This window comes from Peromyscus maniculatus, chromosome 2 (assembly GCF_049852395.1).
Source record: "Peromyscus maniculatus bairdii isolate BWxNUB_F1_BW_parent chromosome 2, HU_Pman_BW_mat_3.1, whole genome shotgun sequence".
NCBI classification, from domain to species: Eukaryota; Metazoa; Chordata; class Mammalia; order Rodentia; family Cricetidae; genus Peromyscus; species Peromyscus maniculatus.
Genome location: NC_134853.1, coordinates 172,704,319 through 172,721,413, shown reverse-complemented (window position 1 = coordinate 172,721,413; position 17,095 = coordinate 172,704,319). Strand labels below are relative to the sequence as shown.

General features: G+C 52.1%; 1 protein-coding gene across 1 annotated transcript; it reads left to right on the top strand.

The window, feature by feature from the left end:
* Nucleotides 1-748: 748 nt before the first annotated feature.
* Gabrd (gamma-aminobutyric acid type A receptor subunit delta) lies at nucleotides 749-13,472 on the top strand. The gene is made up of 9 exons (XM_006992387.4): nucleotides 749-969; nucleotides 8,118-8,230; nucleotides 8,524-8,591; nucleotides 8,681-8,901; nucleotides 10,421-10,503; nucleotides 11,069-11,206; nucleotides 11,797-11,952; nucleotides 12,185-12,396; nucleotides 12,740-13,472. Exons 1-9 carry the CDS (start codon nucleotides 902-904, stop codon nucleotides 13,028-13,030), a joined length of 1,350 nt encoding a protein of 449 aa, XP_006992449.1. The 5' UTR covers nucleotides 749-901; the 3' UTR covers nucleotides 13,031-13,472.
* The last annotated feature ends 3,623 nt before the right edge of the window (nucleotides 13,473-17,095 follow it).

Sequence of the window (17,095 nt, the reverse complement as noted above, 5' to 3'; positions counted from 1 at the left end):
ATAGAATTATAATTTCAAAAGTAAAAGAGGTAATTTTTTAAAATGGAAGATGTGTGAGTCTTCTGCTTTGAGGGTTGATGTCAGTGTCAGGTAGGACGTGTCCTAATTTTGTGGACGGGTGAGATGGGGCCTGACATCCAGACTCCGTTATTAGTAGTCTCTCCTGTTCAGTAGGGCTTTTTTTTAAAACCCGCAGCTCAGAGAGACAGTCAATAGTACCAACAGCTTTCTCTCTCATGGGGAGGTCATCGGATGGAGGGTGTCCAGGGAATAGGATGCTTTCCAAGTGCACAACAAGCAGTTGATGCTACTAAGTGTGTGTGTGGTGGTGGTGGTGGCAGGGGGTGGGGGGGTGGGGGGGGCAGGGGGGAGCTGCTCCCTGATAGAGAAGATGACTGCTTCAGGGACGCCCCCGCCTAGGCAAACCAGGCCTGAGACCCCTCACGAACTGCCCAAGCAAGCGCCGCCTCAGGAACACTACCTGTCCGACGAAGTCCACGCAGGTCTTGCGCCTTAGTCGCTTGTGCTCCTGACAGACACGTGGAGGAACCTGTTTGTTGACAGCAAGGGCAGCAGTTGGAGGGTCTGGCGCGCCACACTCCTGGCGGACAATGGAGAGGACAGGGAGCGCACGCGAGGCTTAGGGAGCGCAGCGGAGCGACCACAGGGTGTTTTGGGGCGCGCAGGAGCCTCCCGGGTGCGGCGGGGCGCGCAAGCGGGGGTGGGACTGGAGCGCGGGGCGGGGCGGGGCGGGGCGGGCTCGGTGATCCGTCCTCCCCTCGCGCCCGCGCCACTCTCCTTCGCGCTCCCGCCCTTCTGGTGCCGCCGCGCGGCCACAGGCGAAGCAACTTTGCTCGTGCCGGGTCTGGCCGGACCTGTCCCGCGCAGAGCCCGCAAGGCCATGGACGTGTTGGGTTGGCTGCTGCCATCGCTTCTGCTGCTGGGCGCGCAGCCGCACCATGGCGCCAGGTGAGCGCCTCCCGGGCCGGGGACGATGTGGGGCGGGAGGGACTCGTCCTTTGGCGGGCGTCCTCCGCGGGGCAGAGTTCGGAGTTGCCAGGACCCTGAGTCTTCACCCCCAGGTCCACCCAGGTCCGCTTTGCAAGTGCTGTTCTTCCAATTCTGAGGACCCCGCCGACCTCTTTCTGATGCCTGGGTGCTGTCCGTCGTCCCCGGTGCTGAACGCTGCGCTGCGGGGCGGGTTTGGAGCCTCCAGACTAGGTTAATATGGACAGCTCTCTTCATCCTTGGCCTTGGCTACTTGACACTGAGCTGCTTCTTGCCCCCTGGTGCCCTTCCAGGTGCTGAGCTGAATGAAGCTTGGCAGGAGGAGCTGAGGGCAAAAAGAAGGGAAAGACTTGAGAACTGGGGGGAGGGGGCTTGGGGGTCTGCCCTTGAGAGAGTCGGGAGTAATGACCATCCTTTGCCTCTTGCTTGGATGGACGCCTCAGGAATGTTTGTCCCATCCCTGTCAGTAGGGCGGAGGCGACTGTGTGTCTCCTTTCAGGAATCGCTTCAGAGTTTATGAACTGAATCCTGACTGCAGGTGAATGACATCCAAGTAGTATACCCACCATGGAAGGAGACTGTATTCTTGGGGAAGAAGGAGGACTGTTTCCGCCAGAGCAAGAAGAGTCTGAGAAGGAAAGCCTTTGGCTGGAGCTCCCTCTCAGTAGCCTCCAACACCCCACAGTCTCTGTCTTCTTTCTCTACTCTCTGACCCAAAACCCACTCTTGGTCACCTTGGTCATTTTGGGCAGAGTCAGCTTCCATGAGAGTCATGAGTGGTGGTGGGGATTGTGAAAATCATTTGGATGAAGAGGCAGCAAATGGTCCAAACAGGTCCCTTGTGCTCTGGACTTGATGGCTAACTAACTGACTGATGGGCAACAGATATGGCCGCATGCCAGCTGTATTTTGGCTATAGATATCCAGGAAGCAGGTGATGCAGGTGTCTGAGTTTCTCTGCTGGCAGGTGGGGGAGAGGTCCAGAAGGCCTAGGTCTGGCTACAAATGTTATAACTAGGTTGGAGACCAGAGAATGGGCACTGACCGTGAGCCTCTGATCAGCCGGTGCCCTGGAAAGGGCTTTGTTCCTTCTCAGTCTCTGTGGGCTTTATTTCCCTTCTCTTCAGAAAGGAGGGTTAAGCAAAGTAGCACAGCTGCCTGTCTGAGGCTCAGGGGTCAGATGATGGCCCCGTCCATGGCCACATGGCCAAGAATCTGAAACTCTAGAGGCTCTGACACCCCAGCATTTTAGTCTGAGCATGATTCCAAAACTCGTATGGTGACAAATCCTGTCCTGTGCTGAGATGAAGCTCATTTTGTGTCTATTTATTCTATTTACAGGACCTATTTATAGGTTGCTTGCTGGGAAATTCTCCAGACCCCTCCCTCAAATCTGCATGTGTAGCCTATCCCCTTCCCCAAATTTAAAAAACAAAAAAGAAATTATAAACCCTGGCTTGTGTGAAGCTTCTGAGGTGTTGGGTGGGGGTTGTGTACCTGTTTTCTTGGGCAGAAAAGCTGAGAGACTCAAGCCTGAGACTTGTCATTATCCTAATCTTCTATGGAACAGCACCATGCATGAAGTGGAGGATGCCACTGCTCTGCCGAGCTTCCATTTCATCCTCTAATTGAAAATAGGTACTGTCTTGTCATATTTTAAAAGTTTATCCTTAGAAGGCTCTGCCCAGACTTCTTCTTGGCTTGACCTGACAATAACACAACATGGAGCAGTGTGACAGGGCTAAAGGATGTCTCCAGGGTGGGAAGGAGCCAAAGATACAGCTGCCGGCTCAGTCCTTGTGGTGACCTTCATGTTTAGCAAGGTGCTGACCATGCAGGGCTTCTCCTCTCATCTCTTCTGGCCTTTCTACTTTAGACAACTTCCCCTCTTCCCTTAGTCTCCAGATTCTCTCCTCAGTCTCAACCTCAGTGGTTTGTTGTGTGATAGGGAAAAAGTGTATATGTCATATTTGTGGGCTGGGCACAGAGTGTAAAGACCTGCATACATAGTGGGCACTGAGCTTGTCAACTGCACACCCGTGTGGGAGTCCCTCCCAGGCTGCTGGCACCTCCATCTCCCTGGTGCTCACAGAGCGATGGTCGCGATACTCTTCTTTGCCTTGGTAACTGGGGTGCTAGCAAGGAGCATGCTGCTCTAAAAGTGGAGCTGTGGGATCCGTGGGCTTGTGTGTGCGCAGTGGATGCATGCTGCAGTGAGGAGCATCCGCTGCCTGGCTCAGCTGCACCCACCTTCCCTTTCTGTCTCCAGAGGCATAGGGTGGGTTCGTTTCTCAGTGGGGGAGGAGGGGAGGAGTTCCCATAACACACCAGAAGTAGTTCAAGGGGGCAGCTAATATGTTTTCACTGCATCTGCTCTGCCTCAAGACTTTGAATCTCTAAATCAAAGCCTGATATGTGTCTGAGTCTCTCTGTCCATCTATTCACATAATATCCCAATCTCAGGCTGTCAGTGGTCTCCAAGGGAGCTTGGGAGAACCAGCAGCTCTCTGCCATGATACCTGTAACTTAATAGTAAGAATGGAGACCTTTCCACCCCATGTTATGTTCATTGAGTGCAGAACGTGTGTACTCCCTGCCCATTAGCACACCTGCCCTATAAAACCTGTCATGAGCCAGTAGGGACTGTGGGCTTCAGATCCCAGAACCTGGCAGGTAGCTGAGCCTTCCTCATGCCCCAGTCCTCTGTACTTATTCACAGCTGGAAAATGGAAGCCATTTTCCCAGCAGGGAAGAGACATAGGAGTGAGTGAAGTCTCCTCCTTTCTCGCTCCTAGAACATAGTTAAGTGCTTACTTTCATGTTCCAAGCAGACCTAGGATAAGGAGAGAAGAGAAATATGCACACGTGTGCCACTGCCCTGAGACAGGCCAGGAAGGACAGTGTCTCCTGATGGCCTCATTCCACACTGCCTAGATGACAGCTGGGTAGTCCAAAAATAAAGCCCATTTCAAGTCCCCTCACATCTGGCCTTCAGGATGACTTCCATTTGCAGTCTTAATTGTACTTTGTTAGAGGCTAGGGCTTAATTTAACTGTTTCATACCTTGTAATCACATTGTCTCATCTCCAGCGCCATCTCTCACTCTGGGGGATGGCTAGGGAGCAATCTCTTTCTCTCTGTTTGGAATAAACAATAGACCCATATATCTTGTCTTGTCCATCGTGATGGGCTAAAGTAGTAGTACTTGGTAGGCCAGAGATTAGGAAAATTTTGTTAGCAAGAAAATTTGATACCAAACAACTTCTTCAAAGTCTGGTATATGAAGCAGATAAATGAAATATGGGATGGAAAGTGGAGCCTTGGACCATCTGCTACTGGTGCCTCCCCAACTGGAGAAGACTTTAGGGCTCCTAAGACACACCTAAGAGTAAATAGAGTCATGGTCTGACTTGTGCAGAGAAAGGCAAAGCTCTGTCTGGCTCCCCAGCCACTTTAGCTCTAGCAGAACTGTGTAGGATTTTGTTGTTGTTATTGTTTCTTTCTTCTCCCCCCCCCCCATTTTGGTTCATGTAGCCCAGTCCAGCTTTGAACTCACTATATATCTGAGGCTGGCCTTAAATTCCTGGTCCTCCTACCCCCATCTCTGAGATCATAGGCATGTGTGTGCTACCACACCTGAAAGAAGTGTGTGTTTAAAATGTGAATTTAACTATGAGACCTGCTGTTCAGAATCCCTGCCCTGACTCCAGATTGAGGCTTTTCCTGTCTCCAGGGCCCTTCATATCTACCTCTGCTTTGCCATGGCCACTGATCATGTCCTGTTCACAATCCAGAGCCTCCCATTGTCACTTTCTCCAAGAGGCTGCCCTTTATATAGCCTCCAGCCTAGGCAGAAGAGACCCTGAGACCCACCTGTAGAATTATTCTGTGTCTGTTTGTTTTGTTGTTTTTTGAGACAGGGTTTCTCTGTGTAGCACTGGCTGTCCTGGATCTCGCTCTGTAGCCCAGGCTGGCCTCAAACTCACAGAGATCCACCTGCCTCTGCCTCCCGAGTGCTGGGATTAAAGGTGTGTGCCACCGTTGCCTGGCTAGCATTATTCTTAACACCACTTGCATTGTCTCTTCCCATGAGACCGGGCCCTCTGCCTAACCTGGGCTATGACTACCTCTCTGTGGCTCACCTTAGACAGGAGTTGCCTGATGGTCTGGAGCGATGGCTCAGTTGGTAAAGTGCTTGGCACATAAGCATAAGGTCCTGAATTTGAATCCTAGCACATAAAAATACTGGGGGTGGGGGGTTATCCCAGCGATCTGAAGGTACAGACAGGATCTCTGGAGCAACCAGCCCCTAGGTCACCAGTGTACCTTACTAGGTGTGTTCCAGGTTACTGAGAGACATCCACATAGAGAAGCAAGCAATGTACAGAGGAGAGCCAGGCATTCAGTACCCAGGAGGGCTGAGGGACTGCTGCAGTGGCCTGGTGGGGCCACCCAGCAAGAGGCCTCATTTCTGGTAGTGCCAGGTAGAGCTGGCTCAGACTTCCTCCACCATCCCAGACCAAGGCCCTGGAGGCCATATCCAAAGTTACTCCCCTGTCCCTGGAATAAGATGGTCAGAGTAACAAGAGGTTCACTGTGTGACTGGTCTCTACTGTTAAGGAGATCTGTTGGTTCTTGTCTTCTTGAAGGAAGGAATTCTGTCAAGAGACAGACAATTTAAGTAGAAGTTTATTTAGCAAAGCAAGTACTGTAAAACAGACTAGAGTTGCTGCACACAGGCAGAGAGCAGTCCAGCGGCTCGGGATTGTGGATTTTAGAGATGTTTTTATGAACATTTGTGGTGGGTGGTATATTCATGGGAGGTAAATAACACTTTTCCCCTCCCAAATCATAGCGGTCAGGATCTTCCTTTTAGGATATTTCTTCTCATGACTTGCACAAAAATCGAATGTGTGAGCATCATAATACACGAGATATTATAAAGACACAGGGTCTCCTGAGGATGCAGACCCTTTGTTTGTGCTTTTGTTTCTGATCTACAGGGAACAGCCTCACTGAGCCTTCAAGGGCATTTAACCACAAAGGGACGTTCTGACCAATAGCAGACATGGTCAGCAAGATGGCAGCTGCATTTTCCTCAGTCACCTCATGTCTCGCTCCTTGCCTACCTAGTATCATTCCCACTCCTTCATGGCGGACTGTCCCCTGGGGCAGGAGCGTAGCACGCATTAGTGTTTTAGGCTGCCACAACACATTACACAAACTGGGTGGCTTCGAACAACTGAAATTTTTTTCTTTTGTACATCTGAAGGCCTGAAACCCCCAACCCTCTGGAATGTCTGTGAGGACAGTCGCCCTCAGCTTCCCTCCTGCCTCTAGTGGCGGCCAGCAGGACTCAGTACCCCTCATCTTGTGGAGGCCCCGCGTGGCCTCGCCCTTGTCTTCACCTGCTTTCCCATCTCTGCCAAATCGTTTGCTCTCATTTTCTCTGCCTGCCCTGCTCCGATGTGGCCTTATCCTAATTACACTCACAAAGACCTTACACTCAGGCAAGGTCCCAGACTGAGGTTTCAGGTGGAAACAACGGCTGGGAAGGCAAGGAAGGGTGGAGGACTCGGTTCCAGCAAGCAGAAGAAAGTATGGAGAGGATGCTTAAGGCTCCGTGCTCTGGCAATGTCTGGGTTGGTGGCAGGATGGGTCCGTCTGCTTCACAGTTTTGGATCTGTTGGAGGGAAGTCTTCACTGCCACCTCAGCAGCTGAGGAGTTCCCCTATACTTTTAGGGCCCTCAACAACTCAGGCCAAGCTGGTGTTTGTTGCTTCAGCACAGAAAAATTTCAGCACTAGCCAGTTTATTAGGTAAAGATGGAGATGGTAGGCACTTATTTACTTACAGACAGGGTCTCATTATATAGCTCTGGCTGGCTTGGGGTTCACTGTATAAACAGGTTAGACTTTCTGAGCTCATAGGTATCTGCCTGCCTCTGCCTCCCGAGTGCTGGAATTAAAGGCGTGCGCCACCACTGCCCAGCCTTATTACCGATATTTTAATATAAGTTTAAACACGAGGATTGAAAACTCACTCAGAAAGAAGGCCATGACTAGCGTGTGCGTGCATCCCAGTCAAGCAAGGGAGAGTAAAATGTGCAGGTGTCTTGAGGGAGAGTCTCAACTCATTGTCTTGACATTAGCCATAAGTGCCTTTTTTATTTTTTGTGGCTTTCAAGTTGCATCTCAAAAGGTTGCTAAGAAGCCTTTTTTCCTTTTCCTTTTTCTCTCTTGGCAAGTGAGATTATAGGGTGGCTCAGTCAATACCCTGGATTATAACCTGGTAAGGTAAAACCAGAAGCCACGAGAATTACACAAAGGGTTTAGGACATGTTCTTTTCCTGTAAATGGAGTTTCTGAATGAGATTTCTAAAAAATTGCCAATTTACTGCTGGGAAGAAAAAAGACCTCACACCATTGTTAGTTGTATGGAATTCTCACTTCTCTGCTGGCTGAGAAGCTTCAACTGCATTCCAGAGTGAGTGGGCTCCTCTCTCTTCTCATGTCCCCAAGATTTTCCCTGCCTTTCTGTCCTACCTGGAAACAGCAAGGCCAGCACAGGCTGTTGTATTCACCTGCCCCCAGCTGCTTCAGTGTCAGGCTGATTTCTAGGTGTACATGGCCACCTGGAGGGTGGGGGGTCCTCCTGAGAGGATAACGGCCCACCCAAGTTTCTGGGTACCTCTCACGCTTCTTTCTCTCAAGCCACATCCAGGGAAACTTTGCTGACAGGAAGGCCATGTGCTCTTGTTGGGTTGGGGTCCTCTGCTCTGGGGACAAGCCCTGGGGATTGGGACACAGGTGATTGATGGCTAAACCTTGGTTTTCCTCCATGAACATGTGGAGGAGGGGGACTAGGGAGATCCTCAAGGAGCCTGAGATCTCTGCCTATATCCTGAGATGGCACAGGGAACAGAAAGGTCCCTAACACTGGAAGGTAGCAGAAGCGTGGAGGACCTCTGTGCTGTCCTGTGTCTTGCCTAAAGGGCCGGAGGGGGAGGGCTGGCACCTGCTCTTCCTTGGCATGTGTGCTGAGGACAGTGCTCCACCCCCAGGCCCTGGTGCTCTGCCTGCTGTGACCAGTTGACTTTGTGTTCCCAGAGCAATGAATGACATCGGGGACTATGTGGGCTCCAACCTGGAGATATCCTGGCTCCCTAACCTGGATGGCCTAATGGAGGGCTATGCCCGAAACTTCCGACCAGGCATTGGAGGTATGGGCAGCTGATAGGGGCAGGGGCACAGGCAGGAGGGTTTGCTATGGGTGTGGATTCTGCTGGGATCTGGTTTGGTAACTCCAGGGGTTCATTGGATTTCAAGCCCCAGCCATCTCAGATGGAAGAGGAATCTCCCCAGGCACGGTGGGAAATGTGTACCGACTCCAAGTTCCCAGAAAAGGCTTTGACTGTTCCTCTGTCCTGTCTGTCTGGGCTAGCCTTGAAGGACAACTGGGGTGCCAGGCTGCGGTTCCTACTACAATAACCTTAGCAGGCCCTGCTTCATACAGGTCCCCCTGTGAACGTGGCGCTTGCCCTAGAGGTAGCCAGCATTGACCACATCTCCGAGGCAAACATGGTAGGTACCAGTCAATACTGCCCCTGGGCTGTGGCCACCAGGAGGGCAGCAAGGGGCAACAGCGTCAGCGCCAGCCTCCTTCTCTGCAGGAGTACACCATGACAGTGTTCCTGCACCAGAGCTGGCGGGACAGCAGGCTGTCCTATAACCACACCAATGAGACCCTCGGTCTGGACAGCCGCTTTGTGGACAAGCTGTGGCTTCCCGACACCTTCATCGTGAATGCCAAGTCTGCCTGGTTCCATGATGTGACTGTGGAAAACAAGCTTATCCGCCTACAGCCTGACGGTGTGATCTTATACAGCATCCGGTGAGCTGGGCCTGCCTTCCCCTGCTGCTCAGGGACATACCCTCATTCTTCCAGGACACAGAGACATGAGTAGTAGAGAGTGTGATGCCCATTGTACCCTCTAGCTTTCAGAGCCTGCTTAGTTGGCATTAGCTCCAGATGCTACAGGAGGCAGACAGGTGTTTTTGTTTTTCAAATGAGGCTAAATCCATATACTGCACATTCACCATTTTACAGGGAACATTTTAGCACAGTCGACCTCTGTAATCTTACCCCAAACTGCCTTTGTGGCATTCAATTGCTCCAAAGGAAGGACCACTTTCTGGGGTGCCAAGATGCTTCCAACAAGCGGCCACACTTCGGCTTTGTGTACACATGTTTGCACATGCATGTGCTGTGACACATGTGAGGAGGTCAAAGGTCAGCTTGTGGGAGTCAGTTCTCTCCTTCCACCAGCAGTGGAAGCAAAAGCCTTCACCTGCCCAGCCATCTCATCAGTCACGTGGTTTTTGAGACTCGGCCTCATGTTGCTCAGGCTGACTTTGAACGACTTACTATGTAACCAAGGCTGACCTTGAACTCTTGGTTCTCTTGCCCCTTACCTCCCATGTGCTGAGATTGCAGCTGTGCACCACCACACCTGGATAGCCTGAAGACCTTGGCCACCACCCATCCTGTTCTATCCTCACGAATTTGTGGGTATTTCACGGAAGTGGATTCATATGCTGTGTGGCCTTCTATGTCTGGCTTCTTTCAGTACTGTGTCTTCAAGGTTCATCTGTGCTGTAGCTTGTTAGTGCTTCACCACCTGCAGGGCTGAATGGTCCTCGTTGCATGGATGGACCCCATTGTCCATCCCCTTATCTGGTAATGGATATGCTGCTCCTACCAGGTGCCTTTAAAAATTGAAGTTACCATTACTTAAAAAAAAAAAAAAAATCAAGATATTTGTCAAGTGTGGCGCACGCCTTTAATCCATGCACTCAGGAGGCAGAGGCAGGTGGGATCTCTGTGAGTTCAGGGCCAGTGAGTTTCAGGACTGCCAGGGCTCAAAAAAACAAAAGCATGCAAGCAAACAAACAAACCAAGACAAAAAAGGATCTAGAGATTTACACAACAATCTAAATGTTGGTCTGTCCCGGAAAAGCAGATCGTTTGGCAGCATTGAACCACCCCGCTGTAATTACCAGCTGTCCCTTAGGCTAGTGTCGGGGAGCTGAGGATGGTTCTTGCCTCATAAACCTGTAACTTGGACAAATAGTCAAGCATTTTAAGGAGAATAAAATAAATGAAATCCATTTCTTGGTAGTTCTAAAGGCAGTTACAAATATCTATTAAGACTACCCTAGTTTTCAGTTTTTGCCCAGATGCCGGAATTACGCTAAACAAACCCAAGAGGCAGCTGGAGCTGCATGTGGCTCGTGATGAGCAGGTGGCTCCTCTGTGTTGATGCAGGGGGGAATATCTGCTGTCTAGGGGCAGGGGACCCGCCAGCTTCCAAAGGGCATCGTGACCTCACCAACCCACTTTGTCTATACAGCATCACCTCCACAGTGGCCTGCGACATGGACCTCGCCAAGTACCCCATGGATGAGCAGGAGTGTATGCTGGACCTGGAGAGCTGTGAGTGCCTTCCCCAAGATGGGGTTGGCCCTCCCCAAGGTGGGGTGGGCTCCTTTCTGTCTGGGGATGTGCTGGCTCCTCCAGTGGAGCAGGACCCAGGGCTGAGGCTGCACAGCCCTGGAGCAGGACCCAGGGCCAGGCTGACCTGGATCAGAGCACAGGGAAGCTTCCAAGATAGGGCTTCCCTATGAGCCAGTAGCCTGTATAGGAGAAGCACAGGCTGAATGGCCTAAGGGAATTTAGCCATCACAGGTGGAGAAGAGCCTAGAAAATCTGACTGTGGCAACCAGGCTATCCTAACACAACAGACCTGGGCCCCTTTGCATCCTCCATCAATGATGGTTCCAATTTTGTCGGCACCTCTGGACCTATCAACCTTCTCAGAGATGCAGAATACTGTGCCAGAGCCAAGGACACATCCCCAGCTGAATCTGAGTGGGTGAGGTCTCTGTGGCTGTCGCCTGGCCAGCCCTACTCCTCAGGCTCTTATGTCGATGGGGCATGCCCTCTGAGACTGCCAAGGGCTAAGCTAGACTCTGCTGCCCGCTGGTGGGCTCTCTTACAGATGGCTACTCTTCTGAGGACATTGTCTATTATTGGTCAGAAAACCAGGAGCAGATCCACGGGCTGGACAGGCTGCAGCTGGCCCAGTTCACCATCACCAGTTACCGCTTCACCACGGAGTTGATGAACTTCAAATCGGGTAACTTAGGGGCAGGCATGAGCTGCCTGCAGGTTTCTTGTGCTTTATAACAGAGCTGCCAGCCAGTTCTGAGGGCTGAGGATGCAGCTGGAAAACTGCTGAGTTAGACATTAACTGAGTGTTGCTGGCTGTGCTCAAATGGATGGGAACACACTGCTATGCCCATAGCCAGGTCTCTGCCTTCTTATTCCTGGGATATTTCTTCCCAGGACTCTAGGCTTAGAGAGAACATGGAAGTGGGTATTATAGGCCCTTATCCTTAGGACTAAGCCCCTTCCTTGGCCACCTTTCCTTTCCGAGAGTACATATGCACAGAGATGGGGGCAGTTACTCTGCCATTAGGTTAGTTACCCTGCTGGGCAGGTTGCTCAGAACCAATTCAATGAACTTGAACCATTCTCTTCTTTGTCTGAGTGACCCAACATCTTTGTGGCCAGACCTATGGCAAGGTATGGAAGGTGGGTTTTCTAGGATCTTCCATCTGAGCCTCATAGTGGGCCAAACACACAACCAAGTCTGCTCCCTGACACCTTTGGGGCAAATGGAGGGGTGGGGGGAGGAGTTGATCTGACAGTGGGTTGTCCCCACAGCTGGCCAGTTCCCGAGGCTCAGTTTGCACTTCCAGCTTCGGAGGAACCGGGGTGTCTACATCATCCAGTCTTACATGCCCTCTGTCCTGCTGGTTGCCATGTCCTGGGTCTCCTTCTGGATTAGCCAGGCAGCGGTGCCTGCCAGGGTATCTCTAGGTATGAGGCTTCTCTCTCTTCCCATGAGCTGATAGAAGGAAGGGCTATACAAGGACTGCATCTCCCTGATAGCTATGAACTAATCCTTGGCCTCTAGACCTCATTCTGTCTGCCCTGTGCAGCGGAGCCTAAGGTGGGAGTAGAGGGCTGAAGAACTCCCCTCTTCCTGGGACCCAGGGATAGGGTGGGAAAGAGACGGGAGGGCTCCAGCCATGGCTCCCCTTCCCACCAGGCATCACCACTGTGTTGACAATGACCACACTCATGGTCAGTGCCCGATCCTCCCTGCCGCGGGCTTCTGCTATCAAGGCCTTGGATGTGTATTTCTGGATCTGTTATGTCTTTGTGTTTGCTGCCCTGGTGGAGTATGCGTTTGCTCACTTCAACGCTGACTACAGGAAGAAACGAAAGGCCAAGGTCAAGGTCACAAAGCCAAGGCCGGAGGTGAGAGGTTGGGTGGGTTAGTCTCACGATTCAGAAGCAAGGATGAAAACAAAAAAACAAAAACAAATGAACAAACAAACAAACAAAAAAGGATGGATTTCTCCCTGGAACAAGGGAGCAGAAAGAGCTGTTCTGTTGGCCGGCACTGAGAAGGTCACTTTTGACCCCTGAGTCCCTGCCCTGGGCCTGGCTCCCGAGCACAGACTACTGTAGGGTTGCAGTGCTGATTGCTAAGCATAGACAGGAACACTTCCATTGGTTTGAACAGGGTACTGTGCAGGAGCCTTGGGCAGTCAGGGTATCCTCAGCACCATCCTCCTGTCTCCCATCCCACTCTCTGCAGATGGATGTGAGGAACGCCATTGTCCTCTTCTCCCTCTCGGCTGCTGGGGTCAGCCAGGAGTTGGCCATCTCCCGTCGTCAGGGCCGTGTCCCTGGGAACCTCATGGGCTCCTATAGGTCTGTGGAAGTGGAGGCAAAGAAAGAGGGGACGTCCCGCCCAGGGGGCCCAGGAGGCATCCGCTCCAGACTCAAACCAATCGACGCAGACACCATCGACATCTATGCCCGAGCCGTGTTCCCTGCAGCTTTCGCAGCTGTCAACATCATCTACTGGGCAGCATATACCATGTGACAGCAGTGCAGTGGCCACTTCACTCACCCGCTGCTGGGGGGTGGGGTGGCCAGATGCTCCTGGAGGAATGGCCCTCTCTGTGGGTCTCCGAGTGGGACAGAGAGGAAGCTGCAGCTTCCTGAGCTTTACCTCAGCTTTGCCCTAAAGACCAACCAGCATTTCTTGCAGATGGAGCAGGATTGGTTTTGCATAGCGGACCATAGCTGACCTGACCCTGAAGCTGAGCCTGGCACTGCTGGGCCCATGGGAGCTGTGAATTTTTAGACTCAGAATGATCCTGATTTCTAGGCTTTTGCTCTGTGGGATCAGGATCAGAGAGAAGGAGAGTGGAAGTGGATGACCACTCTGGTGGTGAACTGGGGGAGAAGGGCATTGCAAGGCCTCTTAGGTCCCAGCATGAAATAAAGCCTTGACCTGGCAGCTGGTTGCTGTCTTTGTTGCACATGCCAGCTGCACTGTGGCCTTCTCTGCCTATGCTTCTCGGCCACGGGACTAGATAAGAAGGAGGAGGGTAGGGACAGCCTAGGGAAACCCGTAAAATCTAGGGTAAACATGCTCTGTGTGCAGGGAAAGCAATGGGGTTGGGTCCCCAAAAGGAGGCTGACTAGCAGAGGATGACAGTGGGGGAGGGGGTTGGAAAGGAGAAGAATCAGTACTGATGACACCAGCCTGATGCGTTGGTATCTATCCTGTTCCTGTCACCGGGCCACGTTGGAGCCATTTCCACCAAGGCAGACGCAGATCTGGGAGCATGAGCTGAGAGCCCCAGATTCCGGAGCCACACACTTTTGAAATGCCTTCCTAAAAATCTCAGAACTGGCAACACATCTGGAGCCAGGGAAGCTCGGGGAAGCATCCCAGAAGATGAATGATGTGGCTGTGTCTGAGACATCAGTAAAGGAACCTTGATAACCTGGTGGAGGCTCAGACCCAAGGTGCCACTATGGTGCCTTCTTGGATGAGGTAATAGAAACTCAGAGGTCACCTCAGGCCCTACAGACACCCCTTAGCTACATCCCACAGCAGCCTGAAGACCCCGAAGCCATCAGAGCATGTGATAGGCAGCTGCTAATAAAGGGGTCCAACTTTCCCATACACTGAGTCTTCCATGTAGAAGGAACAAAGGGTACAATTAGCAGAACAGCTTTTCATCCTGGGTCTGCTCCAGGGTCCTTCACAGTTAGCAGTTAGTAACTCAAGAGGTGACAGAGTCAGTCAGGCCCACCGCCCTGCTTAATCAGGGTGGTGCCCAGACCATGCCCCATTGGTTCTGTGGCTCCCTTCTGGTGGGCCCCCACTCTATACCATTAAGGAGCTTGGAAAGTGACTGTGTGAACCAGTTAGTGCCCATAGCAGGACCTAGCCAGTGGCCCGCCACAGCCCCAAACCATTGTAGGTGTCAGTGTCATGAAGTCACTTCCAGGTTCACGAGGGACACGGGGCTGCGTTGTCCTCAAAGTGCAGAGGAAGGCATTGGCTCCCTCGGCTCAGACCACAGACTAGTGCTCATTCTTTGTCTCCATCTCAAAGACCCCTGACCTAAGGACTCCTCCTTCTGGGTCTTTGGCTGCTTGGTTCTAAAGGATGAGGTTGTGTGGCTTAGCAGGACATCCAGGGGTGGGAGCGCTGAGCGCTAGTGTGGCCAGGAACTACAAAGATAGAATGGGCCTAGGAGCCAACAGAGAGCTGGTGGCCAAGCAAAGCCAGATCTGGGCCAGCTGGCATCCCAGCTCTTGACAGCAGGAGAGGCAGTCCAAACCCAGCCATCTTGGGACATCCACAGGGAAGAATATCCTTACTCAGGCCCAGGGGCAGACTTTTTCCCCATTCCTGCACCTCTGCTCTAGAAGCTTCCTACATGGTTACTGTTTCCACCTCCACAGGTTCAGAGAGTTGCCTGAGGATGGGGACCCAAATCCTAGATGATGCACACTGTAAACAACCCGAGACTACCTACTGTCACCTCTCACCTTAGTGCAACCTAGGTCGCACCTCCAGGAGAGCAGGCAGGACCAGCTCCAGCTCTCTAGGCCTCAGGGGAGGGGTGGGTGGGTTCAAGTTTTTAGAGCTGCTGAGGTCACCTGGACCCAGAGGCCAGCAGCCTAACTCTTCTCGAATTGCACAACCTACCAGCTTCAGCACCCGCCTCTGCCCTGCCTCCTGCCGCCTGCAGTCTGCCCTCTTTCTGCTGCATGTACCCACGGGGAGCTATTTAAAGCGGCCTTTGCGATTGCCTTGGGCTCCCACGCAGCCAGGCCCACCCGGGCAGCAGCCTTCGCCTGATTCTGCAACCAGCAATCACTCCCTCCAGCCTGCAGGCTGCTATTTCTGCCCACATGTTTAGAGGGCAGGCGGAAGGACGGGAAGGACTGATGCTTTTCAAACACCAGCCTCTGTTCCGGTGGTGAGGGCAGGAGCTGACTGAAGGCTAGGGGTGGATCAAGGGCTACAGCTGAGAAGAGCCAGCTTGGAAAGAGGATGTCAGTGCCTCCTGCCTGCAATGGCACCAGGGACAAAGGGTGAGAGGCAGGAGGCTTTTCATCCTGGCAGGGATAGCTTCTTCCTCTGCCCCAGGCTGGAGTACATGCTTTGAATGTGGGCTACTCCTCCCCAAGGCTGGAGGCTGATGGAGCTGAGGGGGCCTGGATGTCAGGAGACAGAGCCCTCTGGCAGCAAGGACTGGACAAAAGCCCAGGTTCAGGGACCAACCTTGCCCTTTTTCTAGTGTGTGTGTGGGGCAGACATGCAGGGTAAAAGGAGTCCACATGGAGGGCTGATTTTTGGTATGTTCCTCTCAAGCAGAGCTAAGACAAGTCTGGGGCTGGGGTATCTACTTTTTAGAGCTACACACCTGTTCTATCAGAGCTATGGAGGGCAGAAATCCTAAATCTAGGAGTAGGTAGGCTTGACTCCTGGGAAGAATTTACCCTGACCTCCCTCTGCTCCCCATGCTGCCTGCACTTCTTGGCTTGAAGATTTATCACCCTGACCTCTGCGCCCATCATCACGTGGTTTATTTCTGTCTCCCTTCTTTCTTACACAAACACCTGGTACTGGACTTAAGAGCTTCCATACTTGAGTATGGTTCATCTTAATCATAATTGTATATCTACAAAAATCCAAAGAAGCCACATTCCGAGGATCTGGGTTTGAAGCATTCTAAGGGGAAGTTTGTTCAGCTCAGTACAGATGGCAACCCCAGAAGCAGGAGACATGGAATGTAATGTAGAAGGAGAAAGGAGAAGAGGGAAAGCTGGAGTGTGCTCTATGGCCCAGGGCAGTGAGCAGCAATCACACAGGGCATCTGTCCGCCATCTCCAGCTACCACCTGTGAATGACTGCCCCAGCACCCCAGTGTTGACAAGCTGAGTGAGTGTCCCCAGTGTGGCACTACCAGAAAGCAAGAACTGGCCCCCTCAGCTGCTGCTTAAACTAGGTGCAACCCCCGCAACAATGCTCACGTATGCTTAGGAACCACGTTAAGCCCGTCTATGACTGGCTGCAAGGTGGTAGCTGTCACTGTAACAACATCCACCAAGAAAGACAACGGGAGGCTGATGAGACGAGCTCAGCTATTCCTTCAGTTACAGGAGCCCCGTGGAGTGAGGCCATGCCTGGATGAGTCAGTTCCCTCCCCACCTACTCCTGGGGAGCTCTTTTCAGGGCTTAGGTGCCTCTGATGCAGTGACACATGCCCTTCCAGGTGCTGGCCTTGGTCACCTTGACCACACATCAGTCACTAGGTGACTATACCTATGGGGGTTAGTAAGTCCTCTAACTTCCAGACCTTCTCTTCCCAGCTTCTGTAAGTCTCTCATGTTAACCCCCAAATATTGAGAGCCGCTGGTAGCAAAAGTCCACGAGAGTATACAGCAGTGACAACACAGAAGGCCAACCTGTCAGAACTAAGGGTTCTGTTAGAGGAAACCATAACCAAGGCATTATGGAATTACTGCCTTTTGAATGAACTGGCTGTCTCTGGTTGTAAACTTCTTGTACAATAACAGCTGTGATTCTCCCCGTTTACCCTGCATCTCCATGTTATGTGTACATGTGATCTCACGA

Excerpts from the sequence above, each read along its gene's own strand:
- Gabrd (XM_006992387.4), top strand. The coding sequence starts at position 902 with ATGGACGTGTTGGGTTGGCTGCTGCCATCGCTTCTGCTGCTGGGCGCG. Across the intron at positions 8,231-8,523 it reads CTTCCGACCAGGCATTGGAG|GTCCCCCTGTGAACGTGGCG; the intron begins GTATGGGCAGCT and ends TGCTTCATACAG. Across the intron at positions 10,504-11,068 it reads TATGCTGGACCTGGAGAGCT|ATGGCTACTCTTCTGAGGAC; the intron begins GTGAGTGCCTTC and ends GCTCTCTTACAG.